Below are 16,364 nucleotides of genomic sequence, written 5' to 3' on the forward strand. Positions count from 1 at the left end.
ACCCTGGGACACCTTTCTGAGCTCTTCTGCATGGAAGTGGCTCAGCTGCACCCTGTGAGCCCAGCCCTGCCCCCAGCTCCTCACCACCCCGGGATGTTTTCCTCTGCTGTTACTGTTTTGGATGCCTGAAGCTGCTCTGGAGCCAGGGTGAGAAGGGGGAATGTGGCCCTGCAGGAGGGCATGTGGAGTGACACAGGGCAGGCCACCTCCCCTGTCAGAGGGGAGCTCAGCAGAGGCTCTGGTGTCCTCCTGCCGTGGGAGCACATCCCCAGGGAGCCTCTGCCCTGCCAGGAGCTGGGGAAGGAAGGTAAGAGGAGCTCAGAGCCAGACAAGGTTCCCACAACCCACTGGGGTCTCCTTGTTTGGCACAGTCAGCTCAGAGACACCCAGGGGCTTTCCATCACCCTGCAGAGATCTCCTTACAGCAAGGATTTGCTACTCCAGGGACTGGGCAGAGGTCTGCTCCCGGTGCTGGAGTCTGCTCCTGGAGTCTGCTCCCGCTGCTGGAGTCTGCTCCCGCTGCTGGAGCCTGCTCCCGCTGCTGGAGCCTGCTCCCCGTGCTGGAGTCTGCTCCCGCTGCTGGAGCCTGCTGGCAGCTCTCCGAGCAGGGAGGTGAGGACAGGGCCTGCCCACACCTCCTGCAGCTCCTGCCTGGAGGTTGAAGCCAGGCTGCAGCCCCAGGGCAGGCACTGGGCAGGGCTGGCTGCAGGCAGGGGCTGTGCTGGGGAGGTGCTTTAGGGCAGGACTCAGCCCTGCTGCTGCTTCCCAGCTCCCTTTGGTGCTTCCAGGGCTGGTGGAGGGCTCTGAGCCCCAGGGGCAGAGCAGAGCTGGCAGCCAGCAGCAGCTAACCTGGAGGGGCAGTGGAGGGGACATGGGGGGTGGCAGGAAGCATCCTGGCAGCCTGGGGGGAAGCAAACAGCCTCTGGCACAGGTAACCACTCCACAGAGAGGACATCTCCCAGCCTGAGAGCCTTCAGCTGTAGCTTAGCAACCCAGGCTGGGTGAAAGCATCTGAGCAGGGCTGGGGGCTGAGGAGAGGCTCAGCCTTGCTCTCCCCTTTGTTCCCACAGCTCAGCACCAGAGGAGGCAGCCAGCTCCCCCCAGCTCCCACGGAGCCTCTGCTGCTGCAAACCTTCCCCTTTGGCACCCAGCTCCCTCTCCAAGCAGCCCCCAGTGAGTCAGCCACATCCACAGCAGCCCCAGTGGTGGTTCAGGGACTCCTGGAGCTGCAGGAGCAGGCTGGGAGGGTGAGACTCGTGGTGCCACCTCTGAGTCACTGCCACTCAGGGGAGACTCAGCCAGCTGGAGCTGTCCTTGCTGACTGCAGGGGGCTGGGCTGGAGCAGCCCTGGAGATCCCTTCCCACCCAACCCCTCTGGGATCTGTGAACTGCACTCCAGGGAGCAGCTCCTGCTGACCCAGCCCTGGAACTGGAAGAGCCTTTGGGTCCCTTCCAACCCAAACCTCTCTGGGGGTCCTGTGGGCCACAGGAGTCCTGAGCCCCCTGCCCAGGAAGTGTTTCCCTCCCCAGCCCTCTCCCTCTGCTGAGGAGGCAGCAGCCAAGCTCCCTGCCCTCTGCTCCAGGCCAGCTCTTCCCAGGGCAGACCTCCTCTGCAAGCAGAGCCCAAGGCGCCAGGCTGCCCCAGCAGGCTGCCATGCAAGCCCCAGGCCCCCTCCTGCCTCATTCTCAGAACCCAGCAGCACTTGGGCCAGCACAGGGACTGAGACTCCCCCCAGCAGGAACCAAGGAGGGGAAAGATTCCTGGTAACAAATTTATTTCCAGAGCTAAAGTGAACATAGAAACAGCACCAAGCCAGAGAAGTTTATGCTACAAACCCAAGTTCAATACAAAAAGGAGGCCTGCAGGGCCTGGCTCTCCCCTCCTGGACCTGGATGGCCCACAGCTGCTCCAGGAGCTCAGGACTGCAGGCTCCAGGGCTGCCAACGCTTTGTGTGGCAGCAGAGACCCTTGGGCAGGGCCCAGGCTGCCTGTGCTGAGCCTCCTCTGCTCCTTTGGAGCCACAAATGGAAGTGTGGGGCAAGAGTCCCCTCCCTGCAGGGCAGAGATGTCTCCAGGCCTTGCCCCAGGAGAGGTCTCCACTGCCTTTGGTTGGTGGCCACCAGCAGGAGGTAGCTAAGGAGGCTCTGCAGCACAGGAGGAGACTCCCCAAAGGCAGCAGCAGGGTGGAGAGGTGCAGACCTCAGCCTGGCAGGAGGAGCCCAGCCTGGGGGTGGCCTCAGCAGCCTGCAGGGCAGGGAGCAGAGCTCTGGCAGCCATCCTGAGCCAAGCCAGAGCCTGCAGGGGAAGCTCTCCCTGCACCCAGCACCAGAGATGGACACCAGAACCTCCACAGCTCACAGAGGCTCAGACCACTGCTGACCTCTCTGCAGGTCCTACCAGGAATGGTTTTGGTCCTTGCTGGCTCTGTGGAGAGCTGGCTGCTGGCTGGCACCAGCAGGAGAGCAGAGAGCAGCAGCCCTGCCTGCCCTGAGCTGCCACACACTGTGTGCTGCTCCCTGGGCAACAAACACTCAGCTGCTGCACAGAACAAAGCCACTTCAGCAACCCAGGGAGTGCAGGCAGGCAGCCCCAGGCCTGCAGCCCCAGCAGAGGCTGCTGGCTGCTCCTGGCAGCTGCTGTGAGGCTGCAGGAGCACTGCCCTGGCCCTGCCTGCACGCTGCAGCTGCCCAGGACAGAGTACATTCAGCCCCAGCAGCCCCCCCAAAGCTGCTCCTCAGCAGCCCTTTGGCTGTAGCCCCAAGAAAGCTCTTTGAGAAGCTCCCCAGACCCTTCACCTCCACCCAGGCTCCCTCCCCCTCCCCTCCCCTCTTCCCCACCAGAAACCAAGCAGCACAGACTGCAGAAAGTGTAACAGAGTCACCCCCACTCCTCCAGCCCTCCCCCCCAGCCCACCAAGGCACCTCAGGCTGCCCTCCCTCTGGGACCACCTTCACCTGACCTCCCCTCCCCCTCTGCCCCATCCTCGAAGGGTGAAGCTGGCACAAACATTCTGCTGCCAGGAGGCACCAAGTGCCTGCATCTCTGCACTGAGAGAAACCAAACCCTGCCCCAGTGCAGCTGAGCTGCTCCCTCCTGTTCTCCTCCTCCAAACACATCCCCTGATGGCACTGCCACCACTTGGCCTTTGCAGAGCTGAGGTCAGATTCGGAGCTCCCAAGCTCTGGCAGAGAGCCTCAGGCCCTCAGCAGCAGCTGAGCTCAGCTTGGCTGTGCTTGGCTTTTGTTTTCCTCCCCTTCCCCCAAGGTTGTTCTGGGCTGGCCAGGGGGAGCCAGGCACCTGCTGGCAGGTTGGTTGCAGCTTCCCAGCAGCCCAGGGCCTCCTTCTCCCCAAGCCAACTTTCATCACTGCCCTGATAGCTTCTGTTCTGTTTGTGCCTGTGAAGGGTTCCAGGAAGAAGAGCAAACAGCTGAGTGCCAGCCCCAGGGGGTGGGGACTGTGCCCTGCTCTTCCCCACCGCCAGAGAGGGAGCTGCCCCCTCCCAGAGGTCCTCAGCAGCAGCTGCTCAACTCCTGCTCCTCCTCAGTGCTCCGAGTCCGAGAGGTAGGAAGGCTGAGTCCATCTCCACACCAGCATGTCCTCCCCCCCCACCCTGTGGGACTCAGTCTGGATCCTGGACTCGTTGGAAGCCAGGAAGTCCACAGCTCGCTCCCACACTCGCTTCATCTTCTTCCTGCAGCACAGCCAGGAGCAGAGAGCTGCAGCAGCACAGCAGCCAGAGGCAGCTGCAGCCCTCTGCCCACACCAGCCACGGAGCAACCCCCTCCCAGAGAGCCCAACCTGTCACCTGCCCCCAGCCACAGCCACGGCCCCGGCAGCAGCCTCCCCACCCTGAGCAGCCCCTGGGAGGGTTTGGGCTGCAGGCAGGGGGCAGGAGGAGAACCTCCTGCAGACAGGGGGGGAGGGAAGCTCAGCTGCTCCATGCTCAACCCAGCCCAGGTCCTGCTGGACAGCACAGCCCTGGGACTGCCACATTCATCTGCAGCCCTGGGAGTGCACACAGCACAGCCCTGGGAGTGCACACAGCACAGCCCTGGGAGTGCAGCACACAGCACAGCCCTGGGAGTGCAGCACACAGCACAGCCCTGGGAGTGCAGCACACAGCACAGCCCTGGGAGTGCACACAGCACAGCCCTGGGAGTGCACACAGCACAGCCCTGGGAGTGCACACAGCACAGCCCTGGGAGTGCACACAGCACAGCCCTGGGAGTGCACACAGCATAGCCCTGGGAGTGCACACAGCACAGCCCTGGGAGTGCAGCACACAGCACAGCCCTGGGAGTGCACACAGCACAGCCCTGGGAGTGCAGCACACAGCACAGCCCTGGGAGTGCACACAGCATAGCCCTGGGAGTGCACACAGCACAGCCCTGGGAGTGCAGCACACAGCACAGCCCTGGGAGTGCACACAGCACAGCCCTGGGAGCGCAGCCTGCAGCAGCTGCAGCCTGAGTGATGCCAAAATGCTTCAGCCAGCCACAGGCCAGGGACAGTCCTGCAGCCCAGCTGCTCTCCAGCTGCCTGCTCACAGCCTGCTGCCCCTGGGTGCACACTGAGCTGGGCTGAGGCTGCTGGCCCCGCCCCGGCCCCCACCCCAGCCCCACCCACAGGGGCCCAGCCCCACCCTGCCCCAGGACCACCCCCAGGGCCCCACCCCAGCCCTGCCCGCGGCCGACCTGCTCTGGGGGGGGATGAGGCTGTCCCGCACGTGGTAGATGCCGACGTAAGGGTAGCGCTCCAGGTTCCGCTCCCACTCCTTGTAGTGGTCCTGGACAACAGCTGCAGGGCAGAGGGGCAGGGGCTGAGAGAGCTCCCAGGGCAGGGGGCAGAGGGCTGCTGGCAGGGGCAGGGGGTGAGAGAGCTCCCAGGGCAGGGGGCAGAGGGCTGCTGGCAGGGGCAGGGGGTGAGAGAGCTCCCAGGGGCAGGCACCAGGGGGCTGCTGGCAGGGGCAGGGGAAGGGGCAGGCACCAGGGGGCTGCTCCCAGGGGCAGGCACCAGGGGGGTGCTGGCAGAGGGCTGCTGGCAGGGGCAGGGGAAGGGGCAGGCACCAGGGGGCTGCTGGCAGGGGGCAGAGGGCTGCTGGCAGAGGGCTGCTGGCAGGGGCAGGCTGTGGCACTCTACCTATGATGCTCTTCACCATCTCGTACATGGCCTGCTCCTCCTCCTCCCTCTTCCGCCAGCGGTAGCGCAGCAGCAGCAGGATGCCCCAGAGGGAGAGCAGGCCTGGGGCAAGCAGAGTGCAGGTCAGTTCCTGCCAGCAGTCTGACACTGCCCCTCCCCACAGGCAGCTTCTGCTCCCTGCCCCCCAGGCTCCTGGGCAGTGCACCCAGAGCTTCCCCCTGCTCCGCTGTGCCCCCGGGGCTGGCACTGCCTGCACTGCAGCACAGCAGGCTGTGGGCAGGGCTGTGGGCAGGGGCTGGCTGCAGGGCTGTGGGCAGGGGCTGGCGGCAGGGGCTGTGGGCAGGGCTGTGGGCAGGGGCTGGCTGCAGGGCTGTGGGCAGGGGCTGGCTGCAGGGCTGTGGGCAGGGGCTGGCTGCAGGGCTGTGGGCAGGGGCTGGCTGCAGGGCTGTGGGCAGGGCTGGCTGCAGGGGCTGGCTGCAGGGGCTGGCTGCAGGGGCTGGCTGCAGGGGCTGGCTGCAGGGGCTGGCTGCAGGGGCTGGCTGCAGGGGCTGGCTGCAGGGCCTCACCACACAGGCTTTCCCCCCCAACCCTCAGCAAACCCAGAGGGTTTCAGCTCCCCAGGTCCCAGAGCTCTGTCCCTGCTGGAGGCCTCCCCCAGCACCAGCACTCAGAAGTCTGCCAAGCCTCAGGGCCCTGCAGGCAGCTCTGGGTGAGCACACCAGGCCTGGGGCTGCAGCACAGGCTCCACAGAGCAGCAGACCTGGGCTGGAGGCTCAGCACTGCCAGCAGCCACAGCCAGCAGCTGCCTTGGTGCCAGAAGACTTTGCAGCTGGCTGCAAGAGACCTCAGAGCTGCATTTCAGTATCTGCAGGGCACCTTCAGGAAGGCTGGGGAGGGAGTGCTGAGAAGGGCTGGGGGGCAGGGCAGGGGGCAGGGGCAGGTTGGGCACCAGGAGGAAGTTCTGCCCTGGGAGGCACCGGAGCAGGCTGCCCAGGGACGTGGCCGAGGCTCTGTCCCCGGAGGTGTTCAGAACCAGACTGGATGAGGCCCTGCTCCAGCTGCTGCCTGCAGGGGGGTGGACAAGAGGAGCCTGGAGGGTGCCCCCAGCAGGCTGCAGCCCTGGGCCTTACCCCAGAAGAAGAGGAAGAGGGTGGTGATGGCAGTGACCACGGCGCGGCGGAAGCGGCAGCCCAGCCCCATCTGAGGGTGAGCTGACTCCAGGCAGAACACTTCCTCCACTCTGCTCACCTCTCCCACCAGGTCTCTGCCTCTCAGCCTGAGGGGAGCAGCAGGGAACCCTCAGTGAAGAGAGCCCAGAGTGCAGCTGCAGTGCTTCACCCAGGCAGGGAGCTGGACACTGGGCCTCCACTCACCTGATCCCCAGGTCCTTGTTGCTGTTCAGGATCCAGAGCAGGGCATCCTCAAACCTCTGAGGGGAGCCCCCAGTGATGTTCTGCTCAAAGAATGCAGAGGCTCAGTGCTCTGGGCCCCCAGACCACACACAGCAGCTCCTGAGAGCAGGGGCAGAGCTCACCTGCAGGCCCTGCCCCTCAGCTGACTCCCAGCAGTGCTGCAAGGGGGAGGGAGCAGGGAGTGCTCTGGAGGCCTGGGCTCAGCCTCCTGCTGCAGCTGCTGCATGAAGCACCCAGTGCATAACCTCCCCTGCCTGTGGGGGCCAACCACTGACCACAGCAGCAGAGCAATGGGACCCCAGAGCAGAGCAGGCTGCCTGAGAGAGCTGCTCCCTGCTGCCCCCCTGAGAGCTCCTCCCTGCTGCCCCCCTGAGAGCTCCTCCCTGCTGCCCCCCTGAGAGCTCCTCCCTGCTGCCCCTGAGAGCTCCTCCCTGCTGCCCCCCCGAGAGCTCCTCCCTGCTGCCCCTCAGAGCTGCTCCCTGCTGCCCCTCAGAGCTCCTCCCTGCTGCCCCTGAGAGCTCCTCCCTGCTGCCCCCCTGAGAGCTCCTCCCTGCTGCCCCCCTGAGAGCTCCTCCCTGCTGCCCCCCTGAGAGCTCCTCCCTGCTGCCCCCCTGAGAGCTCCTCCCTGCTGCCCCTCAGAGCTGCTCCCTGCTGCCCCTCAGAGCTGCTCCCTGCTGCCCCTCAGAGCTGCTCCCTGCTGCCCCTCAGAGCTGCTCCCTGCTGCCCCTGAGCTCCTCCCTGCTGCCCCTGAGAGCTCCTCCCTGCTGCCCCTCAGAGCTCCTCCCTGCTGCCCCCCTGAGAGCTGCTCCCTGCTGCCCCTCAGAGCTCCTCCCTGCTGCCCCTCAGAGCTGCTCCCTGCTGCCCCTGAGAGCTGCTCCCTGCTGCCCCTCAGAGCTCCTCCCTGCTGCCCCCCTGAGAGCTGCTCCCTGCTGCCCCTCAGAGCTCCTCCCTGCTGCCCCTGAGAGCTGCTCCCTGCTGCCCCTCAGAGCTCCTCCCTGCTGCCCCTGAGAGCTGCTCCCTGCTGCCCCCCTGAGAGCTGCTCCCTGCTGCCCCTCAGAGCTCCTCCCTGCTGCCCCCCTGAGAGCTGCTCCCTGCTGCCCCCCTGAGAGCTGCTCCCTGCTGCCCCTGAGAGCTGCTCCCTGCTGCCCCTGAGAGCTCCTCCCTGCTGCCCCTGAGAGCTGCTCCCTGCTGCCCCTGAGAGCTGCTCCCTGCTGCCCCTGAGAGCTCCTCCCTGCTGCCCCCCTGAGAGCTCCTCCCTGCTGCCCCCCTGAGAGCTGCTCCCTGCTGCCCCCCTGAGAGCTGCTCCCTGCTGCCCCTCAGAGCTCCTCCCTGCTGCCCCTGAGAGCTCCTCCCTGCTGCCCCTCAGAGCTCCTCCCTGCTGCCCCTCAGAGCTCCTCCCTGCTGCCCCCCTGAGAGCTGCTCCCTGCTGCCCCTCAGAGCTCCTCCCTGCTGCCCCCCTGAGAGCTCCTCCCTGCTGCCCCTGAGAGCTGCTCCCTGCTGCCCCTCAGAGCTCCTCCCTGCTGCCCCCCTGAGAGCTGCTCCCTGCTGCCCCTCAGAGCTCCTCCCTGCTGCCCCTCAGAGCTCCTCCCTGCTGCCCCTGAGAGCTGCTCCCTGCTGCCCCTCAGAGCTCCTCCCTGCTGCCCCCCTGAGAGCTGCTCCCTGCTGCCCCTCAGAGCTCCTCCCTGCTGCCCCTCAGAGCTCCTCCCTGCTGCCCCTCAGAGCTCCTCCCTGCTGCCCCCCTGAGAGCTCCTCCCTGCTGCCCCCCTGAGAGCTCCTCCCTGCTGCCCCCCTGAGAGCTGCTCCCTGCTGCCCCTGAGAGCTCCTCCCTGCTGCCCCCCTGAGAGCTGCTCCCTGCTGCCCCCCTGAGAGCTCCTCCCTGCTGCCCCCCTGAGAGCTGCTCCCTGCTGCCCCCCTGAGAGCTGCTCCCTGCTGCCCCTGAGAGCTGCTCCCTGCTGCCCCTGAGAGCTCCTCCCTGCTGCCCCCCTGAGAGCTCCTCCCTGCTGCCCCCCTGAGAGCTGCTCCCTGCTGCCCCCCTGAGAGCTGCTCCCTGCTGCCCCTGAGAGCTCCTCCCTGCTGCCCCTGAGAGCTGCTCCCTGCTGCCCCTGAGAGCTGCTCCCTGCCCCCCCGAGAGCTCCTCCCTGCTGCCCCCCTGAGAGCTCCTCCCTGCTGCCCCCCTGAGAGCTGCTCCCTGCTGCCCCCCTGAGAGCTCCTCCCTGCTGCCCCTCAGAGCTCCTCCCTGCTGCCCAGCCCTCGACCCAGGGCAGCTCCTGGCTGCAGAGGCCTGATGGCTGTGGGGAAGCCAGAGAGCCTTGAGGCAGACTGACAGAGGTAGGAGACTGCTTCCCAAGGAGCTGCTGAGAGCAGGAGTGGCCAGAGGGGAAGCTAAAGCCATGGGGGGGAAGCAAAAGGCAGTGGAACCTCCTCCCCCCACCCTGAGTGTCCACTGCTGATGGCCTCCAGGGGCCCACAGCCTACTCACCACCAGGTGCTCCCTGGCCTCGCTGACCCAAATGCATTTGCTCCTCAGCTGCTCAGGGTTGCCACACTCAAAGTTACCTGGGGGGAGAGCAGCACAGCAGTGCAGCAGAGAGAGGCTTCCAAGCAGGGCCTCAGGCAGCTCAGGAGCCCCCAGGGCTGCCCTGGAGAGCCTGCCCCTGCAGAGCCTGCCCCCCAGAGCCTGCCCCCCAAAGCCTGCCCCCCAAAGCCTGCCCCACCAGATCCTGCCCCCCCAGACAGCCTGCCCCTGCAGAGCCTGCCCCCCAGACAGCCTGCCCCCCCAGACAGCCTGTCCCCCAGAGAGCCTGTCCCCCAGAGCCTGCCCCCCAGAGCCTGCCCCTGCAGAGCCTGCCCCCCAGAGCTGCCCCCCAGAGCAGGGGAGGCTGAGGCTGCAGGCAGGGGAGGCTGAGGCTGCAGGCAGGGGAGGCTGAGGCTGAGGCTGCAGGCAGGGGAGGCCAGGAGTGCTCATGAAGGGTGCAGCCACAGCACAGAGGGTGGCTAAGGGCAGCCACAGCTCAGGCTGGGAGCTCCTAGACACAGGGGAGAGGGAAGTGGCTGTCCCCCTGCAGGGCACACAGCCAGCCCTGCCCTGCAGAGCAGCTGCTGCCACCCAGCCCTGGGCCAGCACTCACTGAGGCTGGAAAAGACCTCCCCAGGCTCATCCAGGCCAAGCTGCCAGCCAGCAGCTCCCAGAGCAGCCAGCCCTGCCCCCAGGTGCCACAGCTGCCCTCTGCAGGTCTGAGCTGAGAGGGTGCAGAAGCTCTGGGAGCTGAGGCAGCTGGAAGCTGCAGCCCAGAGGCCTGGGATGCAGGCAGTGGAGCTGCAGCTCTGGGGCTGAGGCACAGAGCTCTGCATCCTGCTGCACAAGCTCCTGCTCCCCCCCTGAGCTTCCAGCACAGCAGGCTGGGCCAGGCCTGCCCCTGCACAGCACAGAGGGACTGAAGCACCAGGCCAGGGCAGCTCCTCAGCTGGCCTGAGAGGGGAGAGAGGCACAGCCTCAGCTGCCTCCCTGCAGCACCACCTCAGCTTCCTCTGCTGGGCACAGCTCAGCTCTGCTCACTGCCCTGAGTGCCTGGGAGAGGAGAGCCAAGAGGCTGAATGCCTCTGCTGCCAGGCTCCCAGCAGCTGAGTGCAAGCCAGGAGCACTGCAGGGCAGCAGAGTGCTTGGAGTGCAGCAGCTGAGCACTGCTGCACAGCAGAGCCTTGCCCTGGGACAGCTCTGCCCTGGCACAGCTCTGCTCTGGGACAGCTCTGCCCTGGCACAGCTCTGCCCTGGCACAGCTCTGCCCTGGGAGAGCTCTGCCCTGGGACAGCTTTGGTCTGGGACAGCTTTGGTCTGGGACAGCTCTGCCCTGGCACAGCTCTGCCCTGGCACAGCTCTGCCCTGGGACAGCCCTGCCCTGGCACAGCCCTGCCCTGGCACAGCCCTGCTCTGTTCCCTGGCCTGCTCAGAGCCCTTCAGAGGGACCTGGCTGCTCCCCAGGCCTCTCCTGCCCAAGGCAGCTCAAGGCTGCCCAGCCAGGGGGAGGCAGGCTGCTGGCTGCCCCACGCCTCTGGCACTCACCAGCCTGTATGGAGAGGTAAGTGTAGAGCTCCTGCAGCATGCTCAGGACCAGCTCCCTCTGCTTGCTTTGGCAGAACTGCAAGGCACAAAGGGAGCAACCATCAGCAGCCTGGCAGGGCCAGGCCAGAGGAGCCCCAGACCCCCCAGGCCAGCAGCAGGGCCTGGCTCAGCCATGCAAGGGCCTGCTCCAGCTGCACACAGGCAGCAGAGCTCTCCAGGCCCTGAGTCAGACCCCAGCTGGCCCAGGCAGCAGTGCCTCCCCCAGCCCAGCCTGCACCACCCCCTCTGCCCAGCCAGAGATCCTTTGCCTCCAGAGGGGCTCAGACTGGAAGGGAGCTCAGAGCTCATCCCCTCCAACCTCCCCACCAGGGACAGCTCTCAGCTGGGCCTCATCCAGCCTGGCCCTGAGCACCCCCAGGCAGGAGGCAGCCACAGCCTCCCTGGGCAGCCTGGGCCAGAGGCTCAGCAGCCTCCTGCTGAAGAACTTCTTCCTCAGCTCCACTCTGACCCTGCTCTGCCTCAGCTCCAAACCCTTCCCCTGGGCCTGGCTCAGAGCCCCTCAGAAGTCTCTCTGCAGCCTTCCCTCAGGCACTGGAAGCAGCAGCAGAGGGCACTGAGCAGGGCTCCAGGATGGAATCTCCTCCCTCCTGAGACAGGGTGACAAGAGGAGGAAGGCTGCAGACACTGCCTGCTGAGCTGAGGAAGTGGCTGGCTCCAGCCTGGCCCTGGCACAGCTCTGCTGCAGCCACAGCACTTCTGGGACAGTGGTGAGGAAGCTGAGTCCCAGGGTGGGAAGTGCCAGCACTCACCCCCTGCCCTGCCCACCCCCACCCAGCACACCTCTGTGCTCCCTGCAGTGCTGAGCTCACAGGGCAGCAGCAGCCTGGGGGAAGGCCCAGGGCAGGGAGCCCCCCACAGCCCAGGGGTGCTCACCTTGTCTGTCTTCTCGTCACAGTCCACAGGCAAGAGATGAACTGCAAGGCAGAAGGGGAGGCTGAGTCAGCTGGCTGCAGGGAAGCTCTCCCCTCAAGCCCCCCTCTGCCCTCCAACCCCTCTGCAGGGCCCTGCTGAGCAAATGCTGCACCCCAAGCACCCTGCAGGCCACACAGTGGGGTGGGTGCAAAGGCTGAGCCAGGGGTGGGGGCTGGAGGGTTCCATAGCTCCTTCTAATGAGCTGCTCCCTGCCCCTCTGCCAGCTGCTGCTGGGCACTGCCCTCTTCCAACCCAACCCTGGCACCCCCTGCACACCATGGCCACTGGAACCAGCAGGGTGAGAGCAGGGATTCAAACCAAGCCTCCTCAAGGCAGAGGCAGAGGCCTCCCTGGGGCTGGAGCTGTTAGCTGGCAGGTGAGGGGCTCTGCCTGCCCAGCTGCCCCAGCCCAGCCCCTGCACACCCAGCAGTGTGCTCTGCAGCCTCCCCCTGCCCTGAGTGCCAGGCACTGGCAGCTGTGCTGCCCCCAGCTGCTGCCCCAGCAGCCCAGTCAGCCCCCCCCGATGTGCAGAGGCAGGGAGCAGCTCCCCCAGCACAGCCCCAGGCAGTGTGCCAGCTCCCAGCCACACCCCAGGCCCCTCTCCTTCCCCTCCAAAGGCAGAGAGTGGCAGCAGCCTCCCTCTGCTGGGGCTGGGGAGAGCTGCTCTGCCAGGCAGGGAGCAGGGCAGGCTGTGCCAGGCAGGGAGCAGGGCAGGCTCTGGCCAGGCAGGGAGCAGGGCAGGCTCTGGGCAGGCAGGGAGCAGGGCAGGCTGTGCCAGGCAGGGAGCAGGGCAGGCTCTGGCCAGGCAGGGAGCAGGGCAGGCTCTGGCAGGCAGGGAGCAGGGCAGGCTGTGCCAGGCAGGGAGCAGGGCAGGCTGTGCCAGGCAGGGAGCAGGGTAGGCTGTGCCAGGCAGGGAGCAGGGCAGGCTGTGCCAGGCAGGAGCAGGGCAGGCTGTGCCAGGCAGGGAGCAGGGCAGGCTCTGGGCAGGCAGGGAGCAGGGCAGGCTGTGCCAGGCAGGAGCAGGGCAGGCTGTGCCCAGGCAGGGAGCAGGGCAGGCTGTGCCAGGCAGGGAGCAGGGCAGGCTGTGCCAGGCAGGGAGCAGGGCAGGCTGTGCCCAGGCAGGGAGCAGGGCAGGCTGTGCCAGGCAGGAGCAGGGCAGGCTGTGCCCAGGCAGGGAGCAGGGCAGGCTCTGCCAGGCAGGGAGCAGGGCAGGCTGTGCCAGGCAGGGAGCAGGGCAGGCTGTGCCAGGCAGGGAGCAGGGCAGGTTCTGGCCAGGCAGGGAGCAGGGCAGGCTCTGCCAGGCAGGGAGCAGGGCAGGCTGTGCCCAGGCAGGGAGCAGGGCAGGCTGTGCCAGGCAGGGAGCAGGGCAGGCTGTGCCCAGGCAGGGAGCAGGGCAGGCTCTGGCCAGGCAGGGAGCAGGGCAGGCTGTGCCCAGGCAGGGAGCAGGGCAGGCTGTGCCAGGCAGGGAGCAGGGCAGGCTGTGCCCAGGCAGGGAGCAGGGCAGGCTCTGGGCAGGCAGGGAGCAGGGCAGGCTGTGCCAGGCAGGGAGCAGGGCAGGCTGTGCCCAGGCAGGGAGCAGGGCAGGCTCTGCCAGGCAGGGAGCAGGGCAGGCTCTGCCAGGCAGGGAGCAGGGCAGGCTCTGGGCAGGCAGGGAGCAGGGCAGGCTCTGCCAGGCAGGGAGCAGGGCAGGCTGTGCCAGGCAGGGAGCAGGGCAGGCTCTGCCAGGCAGGGAGCAGGGCAGGCTCTGCCAGGCAGGGAGCAGGGCAGGCTCTGGGCAGGCAGGGAGCAGGGCAGGCTGTGCCCAGGCAGGGAGCAGGGCAGGCTCTGGCCAGGCAGGGAGCAGGGCAGGCTGTGCCCAGGCAGGGAGCAGGGCAGGCTCTGCCAGGCAGGGAGCAGGGCAGGCTCTGGGCAGGCAGGGAGCAGGGCAGGCTGTGCCCAGGCAGGGAGCAGGGCAGGCTGTGCCCAAGCAGGGAGCAGGGCAGGCTCTGGCCAGGCAGGGAGCAGGGCAGGCTGTGCCCAGGCAGGGAGCAGGGCAGGCTGTGCCAGGCAGGGAGCAGGGCAGGCTGTGCCAGGCAGGGAGCAGGGCAGGCTGTGCCAGGCAGGGAGCAGGGCAGGCTCTGGCAGGCAGGGAGCAGGGCAGGCTGTGCCAGGCAGGGAGCAGGGCAGGCTGTGCCAGGCAGGGAGCAGGGCAGGCTGTGCCCAGGCAGGGAGCAGGGCAGGCTCTGCCCAAGCCCCCTGGGAGCTCTGCCACAGCACCAAGCCCTGCACCTCCCAGGCAGCCAGGCCAGAGGCCTGGAAGGGCTGAGCTGCAGGGGGGCCAGGACTGAGGACACACAAGGGGCAGCTGCAGGGCCAGGAGGTGAGAGCAGGGCCAGCCCTGGGCCCAGGGCTGTGGAGAGCCCAAGGCCAAACTCACTGCACAAAGCAGCAGGCTCTGACTCGGTGCCAGGGCTGAGAGAGCCTCCCGGGGCAGGGGGAGGAGATGAGGACAGCAGCAGAGAGCCACAGCCAGGGTGACAGCTGAGAGGGCAAGGGGAGCAGAGCAGAGCAGGGGAGCAGGGGGGGAGCAGAGCAGGGGAGCAGAGCAGGGGGGGAGCAGAGCAGAGCAGGGGAGCAGAGCAGGGGGGGAGCAGAGCAGGGGGGGGAGCAGAGCAGGGGGGGAGCAGAGCAGGGGGGGAGCAGAGCAGGGGGGGAGCAGAGCAGGGGAGCAGAGCAGGGGAGCAGGGGGGGAGCAGAGCAGGGGGGGGAGCAGAGCAGGGGAGCGGGGGGGGGAGCAGAGCAGGGGGGGAGCAGAGCAGGGGAGCAGGGGGGGAGCAGAGCAGGGGAGCAGGGGGGGAGCAGAGCAGGGGGGGAGCAGAGCAGGGGGGGGAGCAGAGCAGGGGGGGAGCAGAGCAGGGGAGCAGGGGGGGAGCAGAGCAGGGGGGGAGCAGAGCAGGGGAGCGGGGGGGGGGGAGCAGAGCAGGGGGGGGAGCAGAGCAGGGGAGCAGGGGGGGAGCAGAGCAGGGGGGGAGCAGAGCAGGGGGGGGAGCAGGGGCTGAGCCCCGAGCCCGGGCACCTACAGCTCTCCTCTCTCCTGTCCAGCCAGCCCGAGCTCATCTTCGCCAGGAGGATGCCCAGGAAGAGCAGCAGCAGCAGGAGGGTGGCGAGGAGGAGGAACTGGGAGAGGAAGCGCTCGAAGCCCTTGGCCTTGCCCGCCGGCTGCTGCCGGGGGGCTGTCCGCAGCAGCTGGGGCCGGGGGCTCACCCCCTGCCCCGCCCCGCCCCACCAGCCCCCCGCCGGCTCCCGCCGAGCCCCCCAGGGCAGCCTCCGCATCAGCCCCGCGCCCCAGCCGCCGGGGGTCTGCTTCCCGCCGGCGGCAGCCGGGGAGCCCCAGGGGGGCCCGGGGCTCACCTCCCGCTCCCGCCCCCACCAGCTGCTCCCCAGCGCCCTGCCCGCCCCGGCCGCCTCCCGCTGCGCTCGGGCGCTCTGCCCCGCGCCCCAATAGCTCCTGGCCCCCAGGCTCTCCTCGCTGCCGAGGGGCTGGGGGCTGAGCCCCCCGCTCCTGCCCGCGGAGCTGCCCCAGGCGGGGCCGGGGCTCAGCCCCCCGGAGCTCAGCCCCCCAGCCCCAGCGGCGCCGGCTGCAGCCTGGCCCCAGCGGGGCGCGGAGCCGGAGCCCCAGGAGCTGTCCGGGGCCGGCCTGGAGCCGGAGCTGAGCCGCGCGCTGCCCTCCGCCGCCGAGCCCCAGGGCGCCGGGGGGAGGCCTGAGCCCCGAGCCCCCTCGGGGGCCGGCTCCGCGCTGCCTGCCCCCCGGAGCCCATCCAGGGACGCCCCCAGCCCCCTGCCGCTGCGCGCAGACGTGTCCCGCCCGAGCCCCCCCGCCCCTCAAGATGGATGTGTCCCACGGGGAAGGGGAGCTCAGCCCCCCGAGCCCGCCCACGGGGGACCCCAGGCCGTCCCTGGCGGCTCCGCTGCCCTCTGCCGAGCTCCCCCCCCCGCGCCGCGCGGCGCAGCCCCCCCCGCACCGTCCCGGGCCAGGCCGCCCTCGGCCCTGCCGCCGAAGCCTCCCCGGGAGCGCCCCCAGGACAGCCCGTCACCCTCTGCGGGCGGCCCCCAGCGGGACGCGGCCAGCCGCCCCGCTTCCTCCTCCTCCTCCTCCTCCTCCTCCTCCTCCTCCTCCTCCTCGCTGTCGCGGCCGAGGCTGAAGCCGGAGCGCTGCGGGGGGGGCGAGGCCTGCTGCGGCCTGGCAGGGCTGCGGCCCGGGCTCGGCGGCGCGCCGCAGCCTCTGCGCCTCGCCGCCGCCACCTCGGCCCGCAGGCAGCCCAGCTTCTTGATGTAGACCTTGCGGGTGGTGGCGGTGATGGGCCCCGGCTGGTAACCGAGCTCCAGCAGCTCCTTCCGGAGCTCCGCGTCCGTCAGCTCCGCCATGGCCGCGCCGCGGACACCGGGCCCCACCGGAAGTGCTCGCGGAGTCGGGAGGCGCGGCCGCCATCTTGGGAGGGGCCCGCCGCACCCTTTCGAGAGGCCATCTTGGGAAGGGAAAGCGGCGCTTAGGAGGCCTCTGCCGCCCGCTGGTGAGGGAGGCGGGGCATGGGCGCCATATTGAGAAGGTCGAGGGAAGGACCCGCTTGGCGGCTACGGCTCCCGCCTGGTGCCGCCATGTTGGGGAGGTCAGGGGCGCTCTCCCGGGGGAGCGGCGTGGGGGAGCTGCTGCGTTCCCCAGCAGAGGGGAGGAAAGGAGGGAGCGAAGGGCAGCAGGGGCTGCACAGTGTCAGCACCCCATCGTTCTGGGGAGCCCTGCCCG

At 68.6% G+C, this 16,364-nt stretch overlaps 1 protein-coding gene across 1 annotated transcript; it reads right to left on the reverse strand.

Annotated features, from left to right (window-relative positions):
* Positions 1 to 1,758: 1,758 nt before the first annotated feature.
* Positions 1,759 to 16,025, reverse strand: LEMD2 (LEM domain nuclear envelope protein 2). Its single transcript, XM_068159810.1, has 10 exons — positions 15,748 to 16,025; positions 14,644 to 14,796; positions 11,546 to 11,586; positions 10,613 to 10,688; positions 9,032 to 9,108; positions 6,514 to 6,593; positions 6,271 to 6,416; positions 5,141 to 5,242; positions 4,696 to 4,798; positions 1,759 to 3,692 (listed from the first exon to the last, which is right to left on the reverse strand). The coding sequence occupies exons 1-10, from the start codon at positions 15,986 to 15,988 to the stop codon at positions 3,542 to 3,544; spliced, it is 1,170 nt and encodes a 389-aa protein (XP_068015911.1). The 5' UTR covers positions 15,989 to 16,025; the 3' UTR covers positions 1,759 to 3,541.
* Between the last annotated feature and the right edge of the window lie 339 nt (positions 16,026 to 16,364).

Source organism: Melanerpes formicivorus, unplaced genomic scaffold, assembly GCF_026170545.1.
Source record: "Melanerpes formicivorus ecotype bairdi unplaced genomic scaffold, bMelFor1.0.p_v2 SCAF_46, whole genome shotgun sequence".
NCBI lineage: Eukaryota > Metazoa > Chordata > Aves > Piciformes > Picidae > Melanerpes > Melanerpes formicivorus.